Source organism: Scyliorhinus torazame, chromosome 28 (assembly GCF_047496885.1).
Source record: "Scyliorhinus torazame isolate Kashiwa2021f chromosome 28, sScyTor2.1, whole genome shotgun sequence".
Taxonomy (NCBI): Eukaryota; Metazoa; Chordata; class Chondrichthyes; order Carcharhiniformes; family Scyliorhinidae; genus Scyliorhinus; species Scyliorhinus torazame.
This window is the reverse complement of record NC_092734.1, coordinates 27,019,029-27,045,379: the sequence shown is the minus strand read 5'-3', so window position 1 is coordinate 27,045,379 and position 26,351 is coordinate 27,019,029. Positions and strand designations below refer to the sequence as shown.

The 26,351-nt window shown below is 47.1% G+C and overlaps 1 protein-coding gene across 1 annotated transcript in view; it reads left to right on the top strand.

Moving 5' to 3' along the window:
- The window catches only part of wdfy4 (WDFY family member 4), a 307,274-nt gene that overhangs the window by 324 nt on the left and 280,599 nt on the right, over positions 1 to 26,351 (top strand). Inside the window, exons 2-8 of the mRNA XM_072491727.1 lie at positions 1,989 to 2,290; positions 5,645 to 5,765; positions 8,515 to 8,624; positions 14,353 to 14,505; positions 16,922 to 17,111; positions 18,188 to 18,377; positions 22,864 to 23,024. Coding sequence (XP_072347828.1) covers positions 2,036 to 2,290; positions 5,645 to 5,765; positions 8,515 to 8,624; positions 14,353 to 14,505; positions 16,922 to 17,111; positions 18,188 to 18,377; positions 22,864 to 23,024 — 1,180 coding nt within the window. The 5' untranslated portion in view covers positions 1,989 to 2,035. The remainder of the gene's footprint in view (positions 1 to 1,988; positions 2,291 to 5,644; positions 5,766 to 8,514; positions 8,625 to 14,352; positions 14,506 to 16,921; positions 17,112 to 18,187; positions 18,378 to 22,863; positions 23,025 to 26,351) is intronic.

The window sequence follows — 26,351 nt, the reverse complement described above, 5'->3', positions numbered from 1 at the left end:
GGAATCTGCATGTTCTCCCCGTGTCTGCGTGGGTTTCCTCCGGGTGCTCCGGTTTCCTCCCACAAGTCCCGAAAGACGTGCTTGTTTGGTGAATTGAACATCCTAGATTCTCCCTCGGTGTACCCCAACAGGCCCCGACTAGGGGCTTTTCAGAGTAACTTCATTGCAGTGTTAATGTAAGCCTACTTGTGACAATAAAGATTATTAAATTGAATTAAATATACATTGCACCTGTGTGTGCGGAGATTCTTTCACACAGTGTGGCACTCACAGTACAGGAAACACATTTGGCTGCAAAAAATATTTAATTTAATAGAGAAATAGACTTCTGTAAATTTTATTTTTGCATCATTGTCACTGAGTTTCAGGCCTTCAGTGATATAAAGAAGTGGTTTTAAGTGTTACATTTGCTTTTAATTATTTATCCTTCTGACATTACCTATGTTTTATTGTAAGGTGACTTATCAGATTGTGTGTGATGTAAGCAAATGTGATGGTGATTGTTGGTGAACTTAATGCAGATAGGGTTGGTGCAACTTAAAACATTGAAAGCATCTTAAAATGTTTTCTGCAGGGTTTGTATATGAAGGGAGGCTTCCTTATGGGAACCAGGTATTTGGGAATTCACCCAACCCAGCCCATGATGCTCCAGCCATTGTAATACAATAGCACAGGCTGCAGGTGATTCGAAAGATGGGGAATCAGACAGAGGAAAGTCAGGGGAGAGGAGGTGCTGGGAGAAAGGGTGATACATCGCAGGAGGGAGGAGAATTATGCGCGAAGACCATGTGAACCATGTGCCGTTTTGTGCTGTACACCTGACGGGCATGGTTATGCCCCGGCAAGCGACGACCAGCAGAAAAACTAACTTTCGCTTGACACTGAGCTGGCTTCCTATATTGCAACTGTTAGTCAAAAGGTTTTTAAAAAAGATTTTCCAATTGAGGGGCAATTTAGCATGGCCATTCCACCTGCGTCACAGAAACAGACCCTTCGGCCCTCCAAAGACCAGCACAGGTGTGCCCTGCACATCTTTGGGGTTGTGGGGGCGAGACCCACGCAGACATGGGGAGAATGTGCAAACTCTGTGTAGCACCATCCATCACACACGAGGCGAGACGTAAAGAACTTCAATCGAGGCTTTATTGAGCAGACTTGTTCAGACTCGTTCCCCCAGCAGCTCAGTCACAGAATGCAGCTGCGGGGATTAAACCCAGGTTCTTATACCCCGCCTATCTGGGTGGAGCCCAGTAGGCGGCGGATCCAATCGGGATCCAGCATCTGTCCTCCAATAGCTCCTCGGCATTCATGGTGTATCGTATTACCCCTAATACATACCACCACACTCTGCATGACCAGTGACACGGGTCAGGGATCGAACCCCGGTCCTCGGCGCTGTGAGGCAGCAATGCTTTTTAAAAATAAATTTTAGAGTACCCAATTTTTTTTTTTCCCAATCAAGGGGCAATTTAACATGGCCAATCCACCTACCCTGCACATCTTTGGGTTGTGGGGGCGAAACCCACGCAGATACACAGGGAGAATGTGCAAACTCCACACGGATAGTGACCCAGGGCCGGGATCTGAACCCGGGACCTCAGTACCGTAGGCATCAGTGCTAACCACTATGCCGCATGCCACCCGATCAGGCAGCAGTGTTAAGCACTGCGCCACCGTGCTGCCCGAGGCAAGGGACAAGGTTGAGAAGACGTAGCCTTCATGCGTAACCTCAGCCAGTATGGGAATTGAACCCGCGCTGTTGGCGTCGCTCAGTATCGCAGACCTGCCATCCAGCCAGCTGAGCTAACTGACCCCCCCACCCCCATGTTAGTACAACTCGATTGGCTGTAAAACACTTTGGGACATTCTGAAGTTATGAAAGGCGCTATATGTAAGCCTTTTCATTTTTTTTATAGGCTGTGGGTGATTGTCTCTGTTTCCTGCTTGTGGTGAAATCTAGGTGTTTTTACACTTTCTCATGGGCACAGATTGAAAACGCTTTGTCTCTCGCTGCGGGAGGCAAGAACCCGCGCAGATGGATAAAGATATGGACAAGTTAAAGCAGCTGGCGGGATACATCGAACCGTTGCAGCATAACGTAACCCCCCCACAGGCAGGGGGGCAAAATGCAGCAAGCCAGCCGGGAAGACCCAAGGAGCAACAGGACACCAACGTCACAGCTCTGAGATGTCTGGAAAGGCAGTTCCCTCATTATCTCCACTCACTTCCACATCTCGCCCAGGAAGAGAAACAGAAAGCCTGGAACGAGCTTGTCTCGCTCTTCCTGCAGGTACGTTTGTTCCTTTGGCGTGGTGCCTTCCACTTTCAATACACAGTGGGCAAATAAAGCCACCAGTTAGTCTGCACTTGGTATTAAAGCAGGAAGGAGGTTTTACAGGAGGAAGCTGAGATATAGTGAAATTGTGTCTTATATGTTTCTGATCAAACTGAATCAGTTTCATGTATGTGTGCGTGTGTGTGTATTTAGGTAAGTGTATGGATATTCTCACAGAAATGTGTGTGCAATTATGACATTGAAAACAACAAATCTATGGATGCTGGAAATCTGAAATAAAACAGGAAATGCTGGGAACACCCATCCAGCAGGTCAGGCATCATCTGTGGAGAGAAACAGTGAGCGGGATTTTCCATCCGTTCACAACGGCAGGATCTTGCGGCCCCGCCGACAGTGTATCACCCTGCCGGGGATTTCCCAGCGGTGAGGGGTTGACCTGTTATCAACGGCGAGACCAGAAGATCCCACTCCCGGCGTGGAGTGCTGCTCACGAAATCCCGCCCAATGTTAAAGTTCCAGGTCAATGGGTCTGATGGCAGGGCGTTGACGCAACACATTTCTCTCTCCACAGATGCTGCCCGACCTGCCGAGTACAGTATTTCCGGCTCTGAGATTCCCCAGGGATTTTGAGATTTCCCAGTGATTCTGAAATTCCCCAGTGATTCTGACATTCCTCAGTGACTCTGAGATTCCCCAGTGACTCTGAGATTCCGCAGTGATTCTGAGATTCCCCAGTGATTCTGAGATTCCCCAGTGATTCTGAAATTTCCCAGTGTTTCTGACATTCCCCAGTGATACTGAAATTCCCCAGTGATTCTGAGATTCCCCAGTGATTCTGACATTCCTCAGTGACTCTGAGATTCCCCAGTGAGTCTGAGATTCCCCAGTGATTCTGAGATTTCCCAGTGTTTCTGACATTCCTCAGTGATTCTGAGATTCTCCAGGGTCTCTGAGCTTCCCCAGTGATTCAGCGGTCGGGTTGGAGGGGGGCACAGGGTGGATTGTATCAAGGTACAGATCAAAATAAACGACGTGATTCCAGATTTGTTATCAAACCTGCGTTGGGTTTTCTGATCTAAACCAAGGCTGAAGTGGGAATGTTGGTGAGCTTTGGTTGCCTGTTTTCTGTTGATCTTTGTTGAGATTCTCCTGCAGGCATGTTTATAGCTGTGAGGGGCGTGGGTGGGTTGTGTTCACTATGATGCCCCTACAATTGAAGACCAACCCACACTTGTTTTACTTTAACAATGGTCACTCGGACACTGTAGCATATCTACCTCTGAAACCATACCCGAGCATGAGGCACCAGCTTGGCAACAAGAAGGAATAAATCAGTCGAACAAGTACTCAACAAAGAGGTCATTTCAGAGGAGCCTTTAAGAGTCAACCACTTTGCTGTGGATCTGGAGTAACATGTAGGCCAGACCGGGTAAGGATGGCCGATTTCCTTCCCTGAAGGACAATAGTGAACCAGATGGGTTTTTACCACAATCGACGATGGTTTCATAATCATCATTAGACTTTAAATTCTGGATTTGTACTGAATTCAAATTTCAAATGGTGGATTTCGAACTCAGAGCATTACCCCAGATTCTGGACTACTGGTCCAGTGAATATACCACAGCAGAAATGTTGAGTACTGACCGCTAATCTTCTCCTCATATTTTATGATCGATGAAGAATTGGCGTTTGTGGTGTCATTGTTGTCCATTTTGTTGATTTACTGACAAACTCTTGGGACACTTTTTTTGCGTCCATTTACGTAATGGGCGGTTGGTGGAGGAATCTGAAACGAAAGAGACGGAGGAATCATGTTGTTAACGGCTCTAAGCCACACAGCACTAAACTAAGAGAAGTGACGTCCTCAGCATGTTGCTCTTTCAGCGCGACCAAGGCGTTATCTGCAGGTTGTCATAAACTCTGGAGGTGTGAATTCACACCCCTTTGGGTAGCTCAGTTGGTAGCACTCCCTCCCCTGAGTTTGGAGGCTGTGGGTTCAAATCCCTGCCCAAGACTAGAGCAGAGAAATCTCGGCTGACACTCCAGTGCTGTACTGAGGCAAAGCAGAAGGAGGCCATTGGTCCCACTGTGTCAATGTTAGCCCTTTGGCCGAGCTATCCAATTAGTTCCACTTACCGCATAGCCCTATCAAATCTACTTCTTCAGCTATATATCCAATTTCTTATTGGACGTTATTCTCCAACAATGTATTCCAGATTGCTTCATGAAAGTAGTTCTCCTCATCTCCTCATCTTGATTTAAATTTAAATTTGTGACCCATGGTTGCTAACTTTGCTGCCATTGGGTTTGCAATGGACGTTTCACACCTGCTGAAGCTCAGCACGGTCCAGAACAGTGGCACTTAGCGTTACGAGATTAATCTGTTGCCAGACACACAGCAGGAAAACGGCATTATCTATTATCAAGACAAAATGTCACGAACGCTCGATTCCTGAAAGGTAAAAAGAAACTGCCGGCCATGCTCGGCAAGCCAGACAGCTTTCGCGGAGAGGGAGCTGCAGAGATAATGGCTGGGATTTCCCAGTGCACCCCCTGCTGCTGGAACTGTCGTGGGTGGGAATGGAAATTTTGGGGACGGGACGGGGGCAGCCAAAAGTACATTGAATTTTGGCGGGACTGGAAAATCCAGGCAGCGGGCGGGATTGGAAACTCCCGACCGATGTTTCAGATCAGGCCTGAAATGTTCTCTCTCTCTCCCCCCTCTCTCTCTTTCTCTCTCGCTCTCTCTCTCTCTCTCTCTTTCTTTCTCTCTCTCTCTTTCTCTCCCTCTCTATCCCTCTTTCTCTCTCTCAAGGGGCATCTTGACAAATACATGAATAGGATGGGAATAGAGGGATACGGACCCAGGAAGTGTAGAAGATTGTAGTCTCGTCGGGCAGCATGGTCGACACGGGCTTGGAGGGCCGAAGGGGCTGTTCCCGTGCTGTACTTTTCTTTGTTCTTTGTTCTCTTTCTCTTTCTCTCTCTCTCTCTCTCTTTTACTCTCTCTCTCTATCCCGCTTTCTCTCTCTCCCCCCTCTCTCTTTCTCCCTCTCTTTCTATCCCTCTTTCTCTCTTTCGCTCTCTCTCTTTCTCTCCCTCTCTTTCACTCTCTCTCTCTATCCCCCTTTCCCTCTCTCTCTCCCTCTATCTCTTTCTCTCTCCCTCCCTCCCTCTCTCGATCCATGCTGCCTGACCTGTTGAGTGTCGTTCAATTCGACAGTCTCAAATGTTGAGGTTGGGGATCGCAGCGGCTGACTTCGATTCATCACCCGGTTGACATGCAGTGTGACGAACCCACGAGTGCTAGGCTTTCAGTAATGTTGTTCTTATCATTCTTCACTGCAGGCCTTCGACCATGACTCACCTAATTGGATGACGATGTCCCCATGTGTTTTGCCATTTTGTGAAGAAGCCTCCAAAGTAATGGTGCAGACAATCAAAGAGAAACTGGATGGTAAAGCAGCAGGTAACTGTGATTTACTGAACCAGTTTGCAATTGTTTAATCGCTACTGATTCCTGGATTATCCACGTGCATGTTTTGTCAGGAGCGGTTTCAAACATGCTCGAGTTGGCTGAAGTTCCAATTACGCTTGAACCATTTCCCTTTGTCCCATGGGTGGCCTTCGGTCATCGCGGCCCTAAATTCCGTCCCTCAGCTTTGCCACCTCGTTCTCCACCGTTAAGTCACTCCTTTATCTTACCTCTTTGACCAAACTTTTGGTCACGTGTCCCAACATCACCTTCCTATAGCGCTCCTGTGAAGTGCTTGAGAGACGTGACTGTATTGAGGGAGGCAATCCTCAGATAAGTTCTGTTATTTATGGGTGTGGTCATCATGGGGGCAGCGTCACACTTTGGTTCTTGAGCCAGATCTTCATCTTCACTGGAGGGGGCACAAGTCGATGTGTTTGCTGCTCAAACGCTTCACTTTAGTTGGCAAGGTCTATGAACAGTTGGCACACACGTTCCGTGCCCTGGGCTAAACAGCTGGCTTGAAATGCAGAACGAGGCCAGCAGCGTGGGTTCAATTCCCATACCTGCCTCCCCGAACAGGTGCCGGAATGTGGCGACTAGGGGCTTTTCACGGTAACTTCCTTGATGCCTACTTGTGGCGATAAGCGATTATTATTATTATGTGGAACTGCCTCGCGAACAGGATTGTTATTTGACAATCTGCCCTTTGGCTTGCAGGTACTGAATTGCAGAGTTAATGACCACTTGTCAAGCATGGGTTAGGCAGTGTATCCATCCCTGGCAATCCATGACTTCCCGTACCAGCCTCCCCGAACAGGCGCCAGAATGTGGCGACTAGGGGCGTTTCACAGTAACTTCATTTGAAGCCTACTTGTGACAATAAGCGATTTTCATTTTTTCACTTCTGTTGACGCCTTAACACCATACCCTCCAGGTTTTATATCCACTCCCATTTTCAGCGATTGCAACCTCTTATTGTGGGGATTTCAGACCAAAGGAACGGTTCTTTGGGGAAACGACTGAATAATGAAGCCAACTCATCCATGGTCCTGGGACAGGGGACAGCCATGCCATTATCGTCTCTTCAAATACTGATCCAATTACCTTCTGACAAACATTATTGAATCTTTTTTATAGTCGTTCGTGGAATGTATGCATTTATTGCCCATCCCAAATTGCCCCTGAGAAGGTGGTGTTGAGCTGCCTTCTTGAGCCTCTGCCATCCATGTGGTGTAGGGACACCCACTGTGCTGTTAGGGAGGGAGGTCCAGGATTTTGACCCAGCGATTGTGAAGGAATGGCCAATATATTCCCAAGCCAGGGAGGTGAGTGTCTTGGAGGGGAACCTCCAGGTGATGGTGTTCCCAGGTATCTGATGGTGGTCATGGGTTTGGAAGGTGCTATCTGCCTCCAGCACATTCACTCAGGCTACGCTTAACATATTGTAGGAACTTTGCTGTGTCATAAAAAGAAACTTTTTCTTAAGTTGCTTTCAGTTAGGTTCATAGAGTTTTACAGCACAGAACGAGGCCCTTCAGCCCATCGTATCTGTGCCAGCCATCAAGCACCTATCTTTTCTAATCCCGTTTTCTAGCTGGTCCTTAGCCTTGGAATCAATGTGGAATCAATCCATTGAAACTCCTCTGAACTGCCTGCAATGCAGCTACATCCCTTCTCAAGGGGACCAAATTGGTGCATAATACTCCGGGTGAGGTCTCACTATTGGCTTGTACAGTTTCAACAACACCTCCCTACTTTTATAACCTATTCCTTTAGCAATAAACGCCAAACTTCCATTTGCCTTTGTTATTGCCTGGTATATCTGCACACTAGTTTTCTGTGATTCATGCATGAGGACAGCCTGACCACTCTTTTTCCGATCACCTTAAATTTGCGTCCTCTGGTTCTTGAACCTTCTGCCAGAATAAGACATCTTACAACAGCAGGTTAAAGTCCAACAGGTTTGTTTCGAATCACTAGCTTTCGGAGCGCTGCTCCTTCCTCAGGTGAATGAATCCATTCACCTGAGGAAGGAGCTGCACTCCGAAAGCCAGTGATGCGAAACAGACCTGTTGGACTTTAATGTAATAATGTAGTAATGAAATGAAAATCGCTTATTGTCACAAGTAGACTTCAATGAAGTTACTGTGAAAAGCCCCTAGTCGCCACATTCCGACGCCTGTTCGGGGAGGCCGGTACAGGAATTGAACCCACACTGCTGGCATTATTCTGCTTTGCAAGCCAGCTATTTAGCCCTGTGCGGAGTCTGCACGTTCTCCCCGTGTCTGCGTGGGTTTCCTCCGGGTGCTCCGGTTTCCTCGCACAGTCCAAAGATGTGCAGGTTGGTTTAGCACACTGGGCTAAATAGCTGGCTTTTAAAAAGCAGACCAAGGCAGGCCAGCAGCACGGTTCAATTCCCGTTCCAGCCTCCCCGAACAGGCGCTGGAATGTGTCAACTAGGGGCTTTTCACAGTAACTTCATTGAAGCCTACTTGTGACAATAAGCGATTTTCATTTTTCATTTCAGGTTAGGTGGATTGGCCATGATAAACTGCCCTGAGGTTAGGCAGGGTTACTGGTTCATGGGGATGGGCTGGGGGTGTGGGCTTAAGTGGGGTGCTCTTTTCAAGAGCCTGTGCAGACTCAATGGGCCGAATGGCTGTCTTCTGCACTGTAAAATTGATGAATCTATGATTATTTAATCATTTGCAAAGAGCTAATTTTTTGATCCTTGTGACAGATGAAGCACGATTCATTGTTGAGGAGTTCCTCCGATGTAACCGAGATGTGGGAAGCAATGAAGGGTGGCAGTTATTAAAAACAATTCATCTATTAGCATCTGCTGACTCAGTAAGTAGAAAAGAGAACATGTGGGTTCTGCATACTTATTCATGTGTCAATCAGTAGATAACACATGGGGGAAGTCATATAAGAAATAGTCCTTATGGTGATTCGTGCTGAACACAGTGTGCTTTTGTGTTCCATCACAAGGTAAGCCTGTGTTTACCTTTCAGGTTCACAGAGTGGCCAAATTTATTTGGTACTATAAAACTACATTGATGAGCAGTGGGCAAGAAAACAGCTTTTGCACTGGAAGGGAATTCCACCCGAGGATTTTCATTCCTGAGTTGGAACAATTCCCAAGTCGGGACAAATAGCTCCAGAAGGCCGGAGGGGGATTAGCTGCCTGCTGGGGTCAGGCCCACTCCTGCACAATCCTGGTTCACCTCAGTGCTCTGGGGCTCGCTCCCAGTTGTGATAGAAGTAGGTAAGCGACCTTGTCCTGCCCTCATTACCTACTCAACACCTCAAACCTACTTTCTTGCACTATTGCAATGGCTCAAGGAGAAGGCCAATTGCCTACTCCTGCTCCTGGTTCCTATGTTTCTATGTAAATCATTATTTTTATTAGGAAAATATGAAATAAGTGCTTAGAGTTGAAGGCGAGATGTTCATGTTTATAATGATGCTTTTGATTTTGCCTATTTGTGTTTTATTGGTATGTTAGCATGGCCTGCGGGGGGCACTGCCCCTTCTGGGCCAGCAGATTATTGGTTCAAGACCCACTTAGGATTTGGGTGTGTCATCAAAACTGCTGTTTCAGTGGAGTGTTGGTGGAGGGATCTTTTGCTGGAGATGCCAGCTTCATTAGAAAAGGCGATAAGCTGAAACTCACCATTCCGATAGACAAAAAGGATGGGATTCTGTAATCCTGAGGCTAAGTGTTGACGCCATCGGAAACGCCGTTGCGTTTCTCAACGGTGTCAACACGGCCTCAGGATCAGCAATACCGACCCCTACAGGGGGCCAGCAAGGCACTGGAGCGGTTCATGCCGCTCCAGCTGCTGATCCCGGCGTGAAATGGGTGCCGCGGGATCCTCGCATGCACAGTGGCACCGGCTCCAACGCGCGCATGCGCAATGGCTTCCTTCGACGCGCCGGCCCCGACGCAACATGGCGCAGGACTACAGGGGCCGGCGAGGAAGAAAGGCGGCCCCCAGCCAGAGAGGCCGGCCTGCCGATCGGTGGCCCGCGATCACGGGCCAGGCCACATCGGAGGCCCCCCCCGGGGTCTGACCCCCCCTACCCCCCCCCCCCCCCCCCCCCACAGGCTACTTTCATGCCAAGTTCCCGCTGGCTGACAGTAGGTGTGGACGGCGCCGGCGGGACTCGGCTTGTTCACGACGACCACTCGGCCCACCATGGGCCAAGAATCGGCGGACCGCATGGAGCGGCCCCCGACCAGCGCCGCGCCAACCACGCCGGCGCCAATGGCGCCGATTCTCTGCTCTGCGGAGAACCGCATGCCAGCGTCGGGGCAGCGTGGTGTGATTTGCGCCGGTCGCAGGGATTCTCCGGCCCAGCCCCAGGCTGAGAGAATCCCGCCCAAAGATCTTGTGCCATTATTGCTGTGATCCTAATTCTTGTAACCAGACAGGAAGATCCCAGAATGGAACCGTGGCTCGAAAGACTGTAACTTTTACTTTCTTTTAGAAAAAGTGGAGGAACAAAGTCCCGATTAGTTTTAACTAGGAAAGAGCATTTATTAATAACAATAATAATAATATTATGAGTGGCATGGACAGAGTGGATAGTCAGATGCTCTTTCCTAGGGTAGGAGAGTCGAGTACTAGGGGACATAGGTTTAAAATGCGTGGGGAAAAGTTTAGAACAGACGTGCAAGGCAAGTTTTTTACACAGAGGGTGGTAAATATATGAAACGCGCTGCCTGGGGAGGGGGTGGGAGCAGGTACGATAGCGGCATTTAAGTGGCATCTAGACAAATATATGAATAGGGTGGGAAAGGAAGGAAATGGATTCCGTAGGTGCAGACGGTTTTAGTTTAGGCAGGTACCATGGTCGGCGCAGGCTTGGAGGGCCGAAGGGACTGTTCCTGTGCTGTATTGTTCTTTGTTCTTTGTAATCTTTATTAGTGTCACATGTAGGCTTAGGTTGACACTGCAATGAAGTTACTGTGAAAATCCCCTAGTCACCACACTCCGGCACCTGTTCGGCTACACTGAGGGAGAATTTAGAATGTCCAATTCCTTAAAACTATGTTTGTTTTCCTAACATTACTTATAGAAGAGCAGTGAATTCCACCAGTGCCCTTGGCCAATATTCAACCCTCAATTACCACATTCAGATTTAGAGTAACTTGTCACATGGTCAATATTTAACCTTCAATTAACATGTTCGAATTTAGATTAACATGTCCCTCTTCTCATTGCTAATTATGGGAGCTATCTGTGCATAAATTCAATCACCTGTGACCTACAAAGTAACACTGGGTACACTTCAAATGTAATTTGTGACCTGATAGGTGCTATATAAATGTAAGTCCACTATTTGGTAAGTGATGAGTGATGTTTTGGTGTGTTTTCGTACAAGGTTGTAACAGGGGTTTGATGATATATAACCTTGGACACATCTTCCTCACATGATAAGAATCCTGACCCCATAATACAGGACTACATACCCTGCACATATTGTTAATTGTATCTCTTATTGGTTGATTAATTTGGATTTATTGTCACATGCACCAAGGTACATGTTCAAGGTTCCTCTGCATACAGTCCTGACAGATCATTCCAAACATGAAAAACATAGGACATACGATAGATACACAATGCAAATACAAAGACAGGCATCGGGTGAAGCACACGGAGTGTAGTACTGCTCAGTAGAAAAGATGTGTGGAGAGATCAGTTCAGTCCATAAGAGGGTCATTCAGGGGTCTGGTACCAGCAGGAAAGAAGCTGTTTTTGAACCTGTTAGTGCGTGTTCTCAGACTTTTGTATCTTCTGCCCGATGGAAGAGAGAATAATTTGGGTGGGAGGGGTCTTTGATTATGCTGCCCGCGAATCTTTGTAGTTTCTTACGGTCTTGGGCCAAACAGTTGCCATACCAGGCTGTGAGGCAGCTAGATAGGATGCTTTCTATGGTACATCTGCAAAAATTGGTAAGAGTCAATGTGGACATGCCGAATTTCTTTAGTTTCCTGAGGAAGTATAGGCGCTGTTGTGCTTCCTTGGCTGTAGTGTCGAAGGGGGTGGACCAGGACAGATTGTTGGTGATGTTTACACCTAGGAATTTGAAGCTGTCAACCATCTCCACCTCGGCCCCGTTGATGCAGACAGGGCCGTGTACGACACTTCACTTCCTGAAGTCAATGACCAGCTCCTTAGTTTTTCTGACATTGAGGAAGAGATTGGGTAACATATTTCAACATTGTAAACTAAATTTAAGTTCGGGTGCACTGCAACACATGCTCTCAGCCCGATGTGGCTGGGACTGTTTCGCGTGTCACCTCTTGAGGTCGGAAAGTCATGTCACCTGCAGAACCATCAAAAGGTGATGGCGGGGTTAAGGAAGCTAAAGGGACAGTAATACTAGTCTCTTAAAATAAAAGCAGTAAGGGCTGGAAAAACTCAGCTGGCCTGGCGATCTTATTTACACCCAAAGTAGCTTCAGACCTGACACGAGTGACTTTAACAAGCAGCCAAAAAAACGAGGCAACCGTTTTGGCTTTTTAATGCAAAATATGCTGACAGTGTAACTCCTCTGCCCGCCAGTAGGAGGTGCTCAGCACTCATTTGTTAGACTCCAGTGATAATAGCTCTGTCCTTGGGTTGTCAAGTTTAACGATGGCAAAATTCCGCATGAAGCAATTAATTGACAAATATCTCCTTCCGATTGCCTGTGAGCTTTCAGCTTGAACAAGGCCTCAAGTAAGATTTATAGCTTTCAACTGTCGAAGCATCGTATGAAGGAAGTGTATTACTGAGCTGTTTATACTCAACACATGTTTTTATCATGCCCTGTACAGCGTTTTAGTTGAGATGTGTTGGCAATTACTTTCAACATGATCATTATCGGAGGGATAGTTGTCGAACCTTGAACTCTAACTCTCCTTCCTTTTGCTTGGAAGGTGGGCTTTGCTGGCAAGACTGGCATTAATTACCCACCTCAAGTTGTCTTTTCTTTGAGCCTCTGCAATACAAACTTAAGAGGGCAATTATCTGTAACCTGCTTTTAAAAAAGATTTAATTTGCTTTTAACTGAGTTAAAACTCTCAAACTGCAATGGATTCAAACTTGGGCTTTGCGGTTGATTGAGATTGAGCTCAATAGCAGAACTGTTACAATATTGTTGTGATGAAATAGTTACATGTATATATACATACACATATATTATGGTATGTAAGATAATGGGAATAATAGAAACTCTTGCCCACTATTTCAAGTCAAATTATTGTCCAGACAAACAAGCCATAATTTGGTAAAAGACCAATTCAAGGCTCAAATTAGAAAGCATGTCTTTGTTACACAGAGAGCATTCAGTATCCTGTAGTGCTCATGGTGGTTACGTAGCAAAAACTGAAGTTTGGAATAGATTTTGTGATAGCATTTTTTGAAAGTTGGGCCGAATGGCCTCCCTCATCTTGTAGTTACCTTTTACATTTGTAACCTTGGGCATAATCTAATTAATGATAGCTCTTGGCGTACTGCAGCAGATCCCATCCAGACCTGTGCACGAAACATTGAGTGCGGCCTTCGCTGTGGCACCGTGGCCTTGTATAATGGGCAACTGGACACTTGCTCTATTAGTGAAAAGAATGCCTTGAGGTTATACATGGAACAGTTGAGATGATTTGGTTTTTACTTTACGCATGAACATTACCAGAGTGATGGCTGACGAAACCTGAACTCTCCCTCCTTTTGAGAGAGGTCACCCGGTCCGTGATGCAGTCCAGGCGGCAGTCAGTGAGCTCTGCTTAGTGAAGGACCTCGTAGCGCATTTCTCCAGAGTTACACGATCTCTCAAAGCTCTTTACCTCAAATAAGCACGCTGGAAACGCGGCAGTCAATTCACTCAAAGCAAGCTCCCAGAAGCAGCAATGTGATAATGACCAGATAATCCTGTTTGTTGGTTGAGCGCTAAATATTGGCCAAGACATTGGAATCGTGCCATGGGTTTGTTGAAATCTCAGCCAAACCTTTCTCAGGAACGCCACACACATTGGCGACTGGAATGCCAGGCTGCATTCTGTGCTTATTGATCTTTCTTTCCAGTACAGGACTGGAAAAGGAAAACTAATCTGAATTAGCATTGGATTCTACTGGTCAAATGTGAATCATCGCTACCTGGGTTTTGCAAATGCTATTTCCGAGCCAAAAATTCAACTTAAATTTGAATCCGAGCCAGAGTTAAATGGTACAGCAGTTCCGGCCTTTGAGCAGGAAAAATATGTGATCACCAAAGCTAGTCTTTCTATCTCATAACAGGACGTATCTCAAAGTCCCGTTTATTTTTTTTAGCAAAGTATAGTTTTGCAGTTGCGCTCTGCTAATTACTTTCTGTGAAATGAATGTGTTCACTGAACCCCCTATAGATCCTAAACTGTGTCCCACTGCTTATCAGATTCAATTTAGAGCTTTATCCATAATTAATATTTAATCAGCCGGAATAGTCTGACTCCAGTATATACTCGATGATGAAGAATAAGATAAAATGGAACACTCTTTACCCAGTAACGTAAATGATCCATATTTTTCCCCCTCTCCCCAATTTGCAGGAAACACTGAATTGCATCGGGAAAACAGGACTGCCCTTGATTCTTTTAAAATGCCTCCATCTCTTTGTTGCTTTCCCTTCCAAAAGCGGGGCTGGAATAGCAGAATCACAGACGCAAGACGAGAGCACAGTATTCCAGGAAACCATGACCCATGTAAGTTGCAACTTCCACTCGAGACCATTGCAGTACCTCCAGCTGGAACACTTTGTGTAGTTCACACGGCAAATATATTGTGCTCAGAGTGGACAGAGGATGCTGAGGGAATATATGTGCATGTTCTTCTTTTAACCATCTGGCCCCTCGAAATTTGTAAATTAAGATATAATCGCACAGTATGCCTATACAATATGCTTGTGCGCATTTGTACAATATGAAAGAAGGGATCAAAAGTTTCAAGTGTTTAATGTTCTCCTCTTGAAACTTGTCTTTCAATTGCTTATTGAGTTGCTGTGTGTTTAAAATATTTTAATTTCTGATTTCTTGCCTTCATTTATTTTCTTTGTGGCATATTTCTTTTGTTCGATTGAAAATGCTCGCTTTAGTCCCAATTCTTTTTTTTGTTGCTTTTTCACGTTAGTCTTCAAGGACTAGTCTTTCAACTCACCCGACTGGGCATGTGACAGGCGTCGTGGAGAAGCTGCCCATCCTACAACATTAACTTTAGTGGAAATCGTTGCTGGGGTGAAGGCAAAAGCTCACTCACTGATTTCTTAGATGGCGAATCTTTCTGTTTATTATTTCATGTGGGCATCACTGGCAAGGCATGCGTTTGTCATGCATCCCATTGGCTCGGTCATTTCAAAGGCCGGTTTTGAGACAAATGTGGGCCTGGAGTGACATATAGGCCAGACCAGATAGAGTTGGCAGATTTCCTTCCCTTGAGAGCATGAGTGAACGAGATGGGTTTTCACATCGATCGACGTAGATTACCTTTACGTTCCAGATTTATTAATTGAATTTAAATTCCATCAACTGATGCGATAAGATTTGAACCCATGTAGAATTAGCATGGGCTAGTCCAGTGACATTGCCACTACACAACCATCTCTCTGCAATTGGGCTGTTAACTATATCAAACAACAATGTCTTGAATTTTGCAAAAGACGTGTGTCGCCCCCCCTCAAGCCAAGCAAGTGTGAGGTATTCAGACAAATAAATCTAATTTAAACTTACTGTTTCATGATTATATACTTCAAGTGGAGTTCAATCAAATCACTTTGTAAAATAGTTGATCAACAACATATTGTTTGCTTTGACCTCTACCTTGCCAGTTGATTGATGTTGGGGGGCAATTGTATTTTTGTAACTATGTTAGCGTGACCCCTTTAAGGGGGCGGGCTCTATGGACTATGTGATTGGCTCGGGACCAATCGCACAGGGGCACGTGACCAATCCGCTGCGTGTTTTGTGGCGACACAGGGGTCCGCCAACGGGATTTACCGGCCCCGTTGTTGTCAACGGGACTTCCCGGTGACTGCACCTCTCGTTTCTGGGGAATCCGTGCGCCGGCGTGGGACTGGAATATCTCATCGGCGTGACCAGCCGGTAGATCGCACCCATAGTGTTCTGCGCCTGTTACTTGGCTGCGTTTGCTTTTCATCAATACACCACTTTGTTAACTACTGGAAGCCTCCAGTGTGCGTCTCGAGCCACCACAGTAACCCTCTCCTTGTCAATCCCCAAACTCCACAGACATCCACAGAAAATCAGAACATTAAATGTAAAGTTAAGCCATAATAGGTGGAGGCAAGAAAATATTACAAGAATGGCATTGTGACACAAATGATGTTATTATCTGAATTGATCAGCAGAAGTGCATACCTTAAGACCATAAGATAGAAGAGCACCATTAAGCCATTCGGCCCATTGGGTCTGTTCTGCCATTCGATCATGGCTAATATGTTCCTCATCCCCATTCTCCTGTCTTCTCCCTATAACCCCTGATCCCCTTATTAATCAAGAAATCTCCTTGTTAATCAAGAATACCAGATTTATGCTTCAGGTGCTGTTACGCACAGGGCTACAGACCAAGAGCTGGAAGGTGGATTTAGACAGAATAGATCTTAGACCTTAAGAACTCGGAACAGGAGTCGGCAACTTAGCCTCTCGAGCCTGCTCCACCGTTCAATACGCTCATGGCTGATCTTATCCTGGCCTCAACTCCACCGTCCTGCCCGTTCTCCATAACTCTTCAACCCATTACCAATTTAAAAACTGTCCAAATCGTCCTTAAATTTACACACTGTCCCGGCATCCACCGCACACTGGGGTAGCAAATTCCACAGATTCACAACCCTTTGGGAGAAGTCGTTCCTCCTCAACTCCGTCTTAAATTTGCGACCTCTTATCCTGAGACTACAACCACACAAACTAATCTTTCCTCGTGTTTTCTAATTTCATTTCCAATCTGCACTTTCTATTCCTTGCTTCGCCTTTGTTTGGCAATAGAATTTGGGCCTAAGTATTTATTACTGCAATTAAGATGCGGCGTAACCTTACTGTAGCAATATCTTTCGAGACCCCCTAATGCATTTGAAAACACTGAGCCTGCGCCCTTCCTCTCTTTCAGATCATGCTGTACTTGTGCAGCCAAGCTTGCGCTGTGGAGGCAATGGTTCAAAGCGATGACCTCAGGTGTCTGATTTTAACAGTGGCCTGCCAATGGGATCAATGCAATTCCTGCTGGAAGAAATATACAGGCCATGTGCTGAAAGCAATTTCAAAAACACCAACTAAAAGTATCGTCAGATATTTACATGGTAGGTGTGCACTGTTCTTTATCAGCATGCGTGTTGTCAGCAGAGTTTTTAATAGATATTATTTTACAAATAAGAATGGAAGTGCTCGGTTATGCAACTAAAACGACCTTGCATACAACTTGAATTTCTGATAATTGTTTCGTTGAAGTCTGATTGATTTGATCAAAGGATTAAGATACACCTGTGCCTCCACCATCCTTCCTGATTAGCTCCTGGATTTTTCATGGGACAAAGCGCCATGGTGGCACAGCGGTTAGCACTGCTGCCTCACAGCTCCAGGGACCCGAGTTCGATTCCCCGCTGGGTCACTGTCTGTGCGGAGTCTGCACATGAAAAGAAATGAAATGAAATGAAAATCTCTTATTGTCACAAGTAGGCTTCAAATGAAGTTACTGTGAAAAGCCCCTAGCCGCCACATTCCGGCGCCTGTTCGGGGAGGCTGGTACGGGAATTGAACCGTGCTGCTGGCCTGCCTTGGTCTGCTTTCAAAGCCAGCGATTTAGCCCTGCGTTAAACCAGCCCCTCCCCGTGTGTGCGTGGGTTTCCTCCGGGTGCTCCGGTTTCCTCCCACAGTCTAAAGATGTGCAGGTTAGGTGGATCGGCCGTGCTAAATTGCCCCTTAGTGTCCAAAGGTTAGATGAGGTTACTGGGTTATTTGGATAGGGTGGGGGTGTGGGCTTAGGTAGGGTTCTCTTTCACCGGGCCGGTGCAGACTCGATGGGCCAAATGGCCCCCTGCTGCACTGTAGGGATTCTATGATTCTATGAGAGCCTCGGCGTCAGCTCATTATAGAGCAGATTTTAAAAGAAAATCTAGAGTACCCCATTCATTTTTTCCAGTTATGGGGCAATTTAGCGTGGCCAATTCACCTACCCTGACATCTTTGGGTTGTGGGGGTGAAACCCACGCAAACACGGGGAAAATGTGCAAACTCCACACGGACAGTGACCCAGAGCCCGGATCGAACCCGGGGCCTCGGTGCCGTGTTGACCTCTCAGAATTGGAGAATCCCGTCCATTATGTCTGTGCTTAGTTTGTGGCAAGAAACACTAACAGCTGATTTATGTTTGCTACAGATAGAGATTGCGTGAAGAGGTGCATTGAGAGTTTATTTACCATGGCAGAGAGGTCATCGGCCTGTGAAGCAGCCCAAGCTGCTGTCAACGTGCTCTGCTTTGTGAAGGACTCTTATCATGTTTCTCCAGAGTTACTCGTTGATTTCGAAAACAGCGACGGGTACCAGCTACTAACCACCCTGCTCCTCGGGCAAGTACATTTACACAGCCTTGGGCTGCTATTTAAAAAGAGATTTGCAGAAGGCGTTTTCAAAAATCAAAGCTCTGCTTAGTGTTATGGGCGAGGCATTTTCAGAACCCCAAAATGTATCATGGAGTTCAACCAACCTCTCCCTTTAATGGATTATTGCTTTTCAAACACGTGGCTTGTTCTCCAGGTGTGATATTACAATTATGGACACGTGGGTTTTTAAACACAAAACAATGTTTATTCCATGAACTCAACTTAACCTCTTAAATAAACATTGGATTTCTCAACACCCCTTACTTCAAAGATAACCCCGAAAATATTACAATACTAAATAATCCTTCAGTTATTCCTTTCAACATCCCAGAGACTTAACACCTTTAAACAGAAACACAGCAGGTTGAAGGCTTTACTGTTATGAGTTTAAATCACACAAATGATCCACAGATAGTCTTTCATGGCAGAGATCATAGCAGATCCAGCTCACTGCAAACACAGACACACACCCAAGCTCTTTTCCTCAAAACTGAAACTTCAAAATGGCGGAACTGAGCTTAGCTCCACCCACTCTCTGACATCACTGTTTTCTTAAAGGTACATTGCTTAAACATCCATTTCTTACAGGTGCTCTCACATGACATTAGAATATTGTATTTTTAAAATAATATTTTGCCTTCATTCAATTCCCGATAGCTGGAATGGTCCAATCATGACGTCTGTCACTGCTCAAAGCGACTGTCTCTTTTTCTTGAGAACTACAACTTTGGAAGATCTAGTGTCCTTGGGGCTGGGAGCACAAATCAAGGGGAAAGTGAGCATACCAGGCTGTGGATTTCTATGCGTTAGCAGGAATGATGGGAAATTATGGGATGTGGGTGGGGGGGCGGTGATGGATCTGTATTTTGTTAATATATTTATGTGTCGCCTCACTACATATGAATCTTACAGAACTCGAGACTGAGCTTTTTGGGTGAAGACAAGTATCTCTTTATTTATGTCAGTTTCAAAGTCAATTGATCAAGTCAAATTTTATACGAATACAAAATCTAGAAAGTTGTTTGTCCAACGCAAATACAGATGGTCGAGTTGAATTCAAGCTGCAATTCAGTTTTGGGGTCATTTCTTTAGATCAAAATGCACAATACAAAAAAGTAAATAGCTGTTTGCAAAGCAAAATAGAAATAGGTCTCAAAGGTTAGGTTAAAGATGAATTCAGAGAGAGTGGACAAATGTTTTCTCTCGGCCTCTTAAGGAATCATAATCTTATGAGGCTCTATCCCCTTTCTAACTGTGATTGGGTTAAAATAATTATAATTCATTTTATTCAAACAAAATGTCTGTCTATTAAGTTTTAAGAGAGAATGTGGCATGAGAGAATTTCTCTATGATTCCATAATATGGTGTGAACGAACCACCTGTTTCCCACCATATTCTCCAGAATTGGGATGTTTGCCCAGTAATGATAACAATGAGTCTATTCTTGCTTGTAGTCAGTTTGAATACTAACTTCCTTATCAGGGGCGGGATTCTCCCCTACCTGGCGGGGCGGGGGGACCCGGCGGGATGGAGTGGCGTGAACCACTCCAGCATCGGGCCGCCCCAAAGGTGCAGATTTCTCCACACCTTTCGGGGCCAAGCCCTCACCTTTAGGGGCTGGGCCCGCGCCGGAGTGGTTGCCGTCCCGCCGGCTGGCGTGGAAGGCCTTTGGCGCCATGCCAGCCAGGGACGAAGGGACTCCGCTGGCTGGCGGAAGTCCGCGCAAGCGCGGGAGCGTCAGCGGCTGCTGACGTCATCCCCGCGCACGCGCGGGGGGGTCACGTCCGGGTCGGTCATCGCGGAGGCTACGGCCGATGCAGAGGGGAAAGAGTGCCCCCACGGCACAGGCCCGCCCACGGATCGGTGGGCCCTGATCGCAGGCCAGGCCACTGTGGGGGCAGCCCCCAGGGCCAGATCGCCCCGCGCCCCCCCCAGGACCCCGGAGACCGCTCGCGCCACCTGGTCCCGCCGGTAAGGGAGGTGGTTTAATTCACGCCGGCGGGACCGGCATTACAACAGCGGGACTTCGGCCCATCGCGGGCCGGAGAATCGCCGGGGGGGCCCGCCGACCGCCGCGGCCCGATTCCCGCCCCCGCCGAATCTACGGTGCCGGAGAATTCGGTGGCCGGCGGGGCGGGATTCACGCCGCCCCCTGGCGATTCTCCAACCCGGCATGGGGTCAGAGAATCCCGCTCCAGATCTTTCCCATGCTCTCAGCATTTTCTGCTGTCATAGCTTAATAAATGATTTTTAATAGTATAATGTCACTAAATCATTTCTTCCCTTAAATCTTTGTTACCTGTAATAAAGTAGATTTCTATCAGGGGAGATGGTGAAACGTGAACGATTAAGGGGAGCAGGGTGGGATCTCCATTTCCCTGATGGGAGCCAATGGGAGACCAAGTGGGAGATCTTCCCTCAAGCTTCTAAACTAGCATAACGCAATGTCGTGAAAGGATAGAGGCTGCTGAAAACGGAAGCTGAAACAATGTTCCAGCTCCAGACCCATTAACGTTCCACTGGGCAGAGTAAGGCCACTGATTCTCAATTTGAAGAACGGCAATCAGGACACTTATGATCCGGGAGCTCCTGCCCGCCCAACTTCCTGTCTTTTCTCAGAGTTGCATTTGAAACAGATGTTTGGAGATACCCATTACTCCCCTGATTTTGTACACTGCCTCTCTTTGCAAAGAAGCTGTTCTAATAGCTTGTTCAATTTGTCCTCCAATGTCAGAAAATTGTGTATGTGAACTCCCAGATCCCTCTGTTGCTGAACCCCCTTTTAAAATTGTACACTTAATTTTAAATTGTCTCATCTTTCACTCCAAAGTGCCTAATTCCCGCACCTCTGCATTGAAGGTTATCTGCCATGCGTCTGCTTGTTGCACTGTATTACAAGTGACGGTTTAAGGACTGTTAGCTTTTCATTTATTTATGAATTATTTGATACACCGAAAAGATTGCGGGGCGCGATCTACTGGTCATGTTGAGCCCGGAAATCAGTGCGGCATTGCCGGGAGATTCCCCTTCCAGGGATCGAACCGGCTCGCCGCGCCTCGCGGGATCTAACACGATGTCACGATGTGAATCCCGCCCATTGTGGGCGGCATCTCTTCCTGGTAAATCTGCATATTAGAGTGAGGCAGGGATCGGGCCCGATTGGACCCCCTCATAGGTGAGTTTGGGCTTCGGGTGGAGGGGGGGGGGGGGGGGGGGTTGAGAGATGGGGATGCCATTTTCCCTGCACTGAGGATTTCCAGTGAGTGGAACACCTCGATGCAGAAAACGCGACTAACTGTGGCCTCAGCCACACGTTTCCTGCTGAGGCTCCTGATTTTCCCGAATGGCGGTTTGATAGGGTGGTGTTTTTCGGTACTCCGGGTGCCGGGAAACACCTGGCTAATCGTGCTATGGGACTCTGTTCCCATTTGGGTAGATCGTGCCCTATATTCTCACTGGTGGTGAGTTGCTGCATGGTTAGGAGTTACACAATACAATTGGAATTGGTGAATAAATGTGAAACTGAGTAGAGATTAACTTCCGTTCTTCTCCTTAACCAAATGTGTGCAGAAATTGTAACCCTCACCTGTTCCAAAGTGAAAATTCGCCATGCCTCACAACAAAACAATTCACTCAGTGGGAAAAAGGAGTAAACCTGAGAAACGGGGTGGCACGGCGGCGGAGTGGTTAGCACTGCTGCCTCACGCCGCTGAGTTCAATCCTGTCCCTGGGTCCCTGTTCGTGCGGAGTTTGCACATTCTCCCCGTGTCTGCGTGGGTCTCACCCCCACAACCCAAAGATATACAGGGTAGGTGGACTGTCCCTTAATTGGAAAAAAAAGAATTGGGCACTCTAAATTTAGAAAAAACCTTGGAAATGACCGGTACTCGTCCATTTTAAGGTGTACAAGTCCAAGCTCAGACAGGCCAAACTCATTTCACATGGGACCTTAACTGCGAGTACACAACACGATGGTTAGCACTGCTGCCTCACAGTGCCAGGGACCCGGGTTCGATTCCGGACTTGGCTGAATGTCTGCGTGGAGTCTGTACGTTCTCCCTGTGTCTGCGTGGATTTCTTCCGGGTGCCCCGGTTTCCTCCCACAAGTCCAAAGATGTGCAGGTGAGGTGGATTGACCATGATATATTGGCCCTTAGTGTCCAAAGGTTAGAGGTTACTGAGTTATGGGGCTAGGGGAGGGGGCGCGGCCCTCGGTAGGTTGCTCTTTCAGAGGGTCGGTGCAGACCCGATAGGCCAAATGGCCTGTAGGAATTCAATGATTGCCCTCATCCTGACTCGGATTTACACAGCAGGCCTGGAGCTGAAAGGACACCCAAATATCAGCACCCAACAACCCTTGTCCAAGGATTTTCTGGTTGAGGCGTACAGCTTTCCCAGTTAGTGTTTTATTTTGAGTTAATCAATTCCTAGTTCAACCTCGCTCTCTCACTAGGTGCGATAAAGAACTGGAGAAAGAAGAAGCGAAAACCTTAGAAGAGCTGGTAGATTTTTTGAGTTCTCTCACAATCTATGGGGAGAAAGAATTGAAGGTCACACCCAGCATTGCAGGATCACAGTTCCCAAGTTTCAAGTTTCAACAGCCTCCACAATCAGGTGAGCAGCTCTGTCTGAACTCGCGAACTATAGGGAGTTTGTTTTTACTTTATTCTTTGAATCGGAATGCGGGTATCACTGCCATCATCTGCTCCCCCTCCCTAATTGCCCTTGAACTGATTGGCTTGCTTGGCTATTTCAGAGGGGCAGCTAAGAGTCAACCACACGACTGTGGGGACATGTAGGCCAGATCGGGTAAGGACGGCAGATTTCCTTCCCTTAAAGGGGCATTTTGTGAACCAGATGGCTTTCTACAACAGTCAGTGATCTCCGTCACCAAGACTAGCTTTCTGTTCCAGATTTGTTCATCAAATTGAAATCTGTGGTCGGATTCGGACTTGTGTCCCCAGGGAGTGAGCTGTGGCCTTCGGAATAATGGTCCCGTGACAGGACCACTTCGCCACTGCCTCCACAGCTACTTGAAACTTTCACGGGTCCTGATATTTGTCGTTTAACAGCACGGCTCTGCACGCACTCTATCCACTCTATGCGCTCTAAGGTTCAGCTGAGTTCTCTCTGTGGAGACTCCAGCTTGTTGATAAAGGACTGCATTCTGTAAGGAGAAACAAGCAGTTACTCAGAGCAACCATTGAATAAGAGAATAGGTTGAATAGAACCATTGAATAAGAGAATTATCGGAGTGCATCTTTCCCAAGTACAAACTGTAATAATGAATTCACCTCCCAACCCCCCGGGGGGGGGGGGGGGGCGTGGAGAGTAGCTCCCCACTCCAACAACAACAAAACACAGGAGAATCTGTCTGTCTTTGAATAGCGGGTGGAGTCTGTTGTGTTTGGTCCCTTGTACTTTGCGAAGTAACTCCCCAAACACTTTGAGATGTCCAAACCAGGATCCTATTATTGTGTCTCTAGTGGTAAGATGGCAATTGGATACAGAGCACGTTATCATGGAGTCTTGCTACTCCTCTGGAACTTACACCTAGCACTGACCAATTACATGTACGTCTTATTACCCTCTCAATCTTCTTCTCGGGATGGCCGGATGTGTCTCCCTTTATATCTGGGTCCCACGTCACGTGACCTTGGTCTGGAGGCCGCATGATGTGCCTGTACCGCACACCATCCAACTATGATATAGCCCATAGGCATATCACCACAGAGTCAAGTTTAATCCCTTCACCAGGAGGGAGCAGGGCAAGGGAACGTTTAAAATCTTTTGCTTCCTGTGATAACTTGCACAGGACTCATCCAGCTGGGGATGATTGTTCACCCGTGCTCATTGGACTGAATTAATCCAGCACTAATATAAAAGGCCGGCAGCTGTAAAGCCAGCTAAAAAGAAGCGAGGACCCAGTGTAATATAACCGACAGCGATCTGCGGGTGGCTAGCTCCCGCCTGCCACCATTTTGTATTTACCAATTGTGAAATTGGCCTAGACTCCAGCTTCAGGCAAACGGGAACCTAATGTGCGTCTAGCTGCACCAGTGACACCCAATGACACTGGGCAGGTATTCCAACTTGTGAGCCAATGTGGAGCTAATCCGACATGCCAGCCATGGCAGGGACCCGCGGAATGGACAAAAGTGGGCAAGGTGACTTTGGGAAAATAGTTTTTCTGTGAAATTCTTAGGCCACTGGGAGAAGTACTCCTGCTAATCCTTGTCCCACAAAGAAACCTTGGGGCTCCCCTGTCCCGAGCTACCGCTCCTATCCCAACTGCTCTGCTTCCTGATACCCCTCCCACCCATGTGACCATCAGACATAGAAGCAGAAGGAAGACAATCGGTCCATCAAGTCTGTTCCGCTATTCAACGAGATCATGACTGGCAACATTCCTTTGGTCCCTGGCGACCTTCTAACAGCAACCTTCCATTCCCACCCATTGACGTCATTCCTACCGGCTTAGGGGCGGGAGGCCGTTTTGGAATATTTTGATGTGCCTGAGCGTTAAATCTCCCAGGTAGAGACATGGCTGCCTGGTTGGATCCTGCTGTGCTCCATTAAAATCAAGCCCAGGGTTTAGAATCACGATTTCTGAGCTCATGGTTTTGCATTGGAAGAAGGCATGGGGTGGCGTCAATGGGAAATCCCATTGGCAAGCGGTAGGAGTAGGGAATCCCGCTGATAGCGACTGGCGTGCTGCTGGGAAACACATGGCTGGGGAAGCGGAGAATCCCGCACGCTTTTTCTTCCGCTGAATTTCCTGATCAAACTTTCTCCATTGCCCTTCCCTGCTGAAGATGTCGACTTCCTCAGCGGGTGAGACATTGACACTCAACACTGGGTCCAGTTCCATCCGTGTTTCTTTCTCTGCAGTAGCTCACTCAAATGACCTTCAATCACATGTGATCTGTGGCACAGAGTTCCCGCAGGTGATCAGACGATGGAGATCACGGGGGAATCTGATCTTGCCCTCTTTCAGTGCACACAGAAGTGCCACTCCAGTGGGGGTCCCTAGTGAGGGTGGGAGGTTGGGGAGGGTGGGTAGATGGTCAGGAGCTAGAACCCTGGCCAATTGACTCTTCCTCAATACAGGCATGCAGCAAGTTCATTACATATCGGAGCAGAATTAGGCCATTCAGCCCACCGAGTCTGCTCCACTATTCTATCTTGGCTGATATGTTCCTCATATATTACCTACAATGCTACAGACCAAGACCTGGATTGCAAAATCAGCCAGAGCATCTCCTCCCTAGAACACCTGACCCAGGAGTGGGAGTAGGCAATTTAGCCTCCTCAACACCCTTAATGTGATCATGGCTGATCCCACCCTGGCCTCAACCCCACCATCCTGCCCGTTCTCCATAACCCTTCAACCCATTACCAATTAAAAATCTGTCTGACTCCTCCTTAAATTTACTCCCTGTCCCAGCATCCACCGCACTCTGGGGTAGCGAATTCCACAAATTCACAACCCTTTGGGAGAAATAGTTTTCCCTCAAATCTGTTTTAAATTTGCTACCTCTTTATTCTAAGATTATGACCTCTCGTTTTAGAATGTCCCACTAGAGGAACCATCAGCTCCACGTCTACTTTATCCAAACCTTTTAGCATCTTGTATACCTCAATTAGATCTCCCCTCATTCTTCTAAACTTTAGAGGGTATAGGCCTAAAATGTTCAATCTCTCCTCATACGACAAACCCCTCATCTCTGGAATTAATCTGGTGAACCTCCTCTGAACTGCCTCCAATGCCAATACATCTTTCCTCAAATAAGGGGACCAAAACTGTGCACAATACTCCAGGTGCGGCCTTACCACAATCACAATACTGCTACTGTTGGCCCAGTGAGACCTGGTGGCTCAGGCCAGAGCAGGGATTGAACCTGGGACATTCTGGGAGTGAATGATTAAGAGATGAAGGTG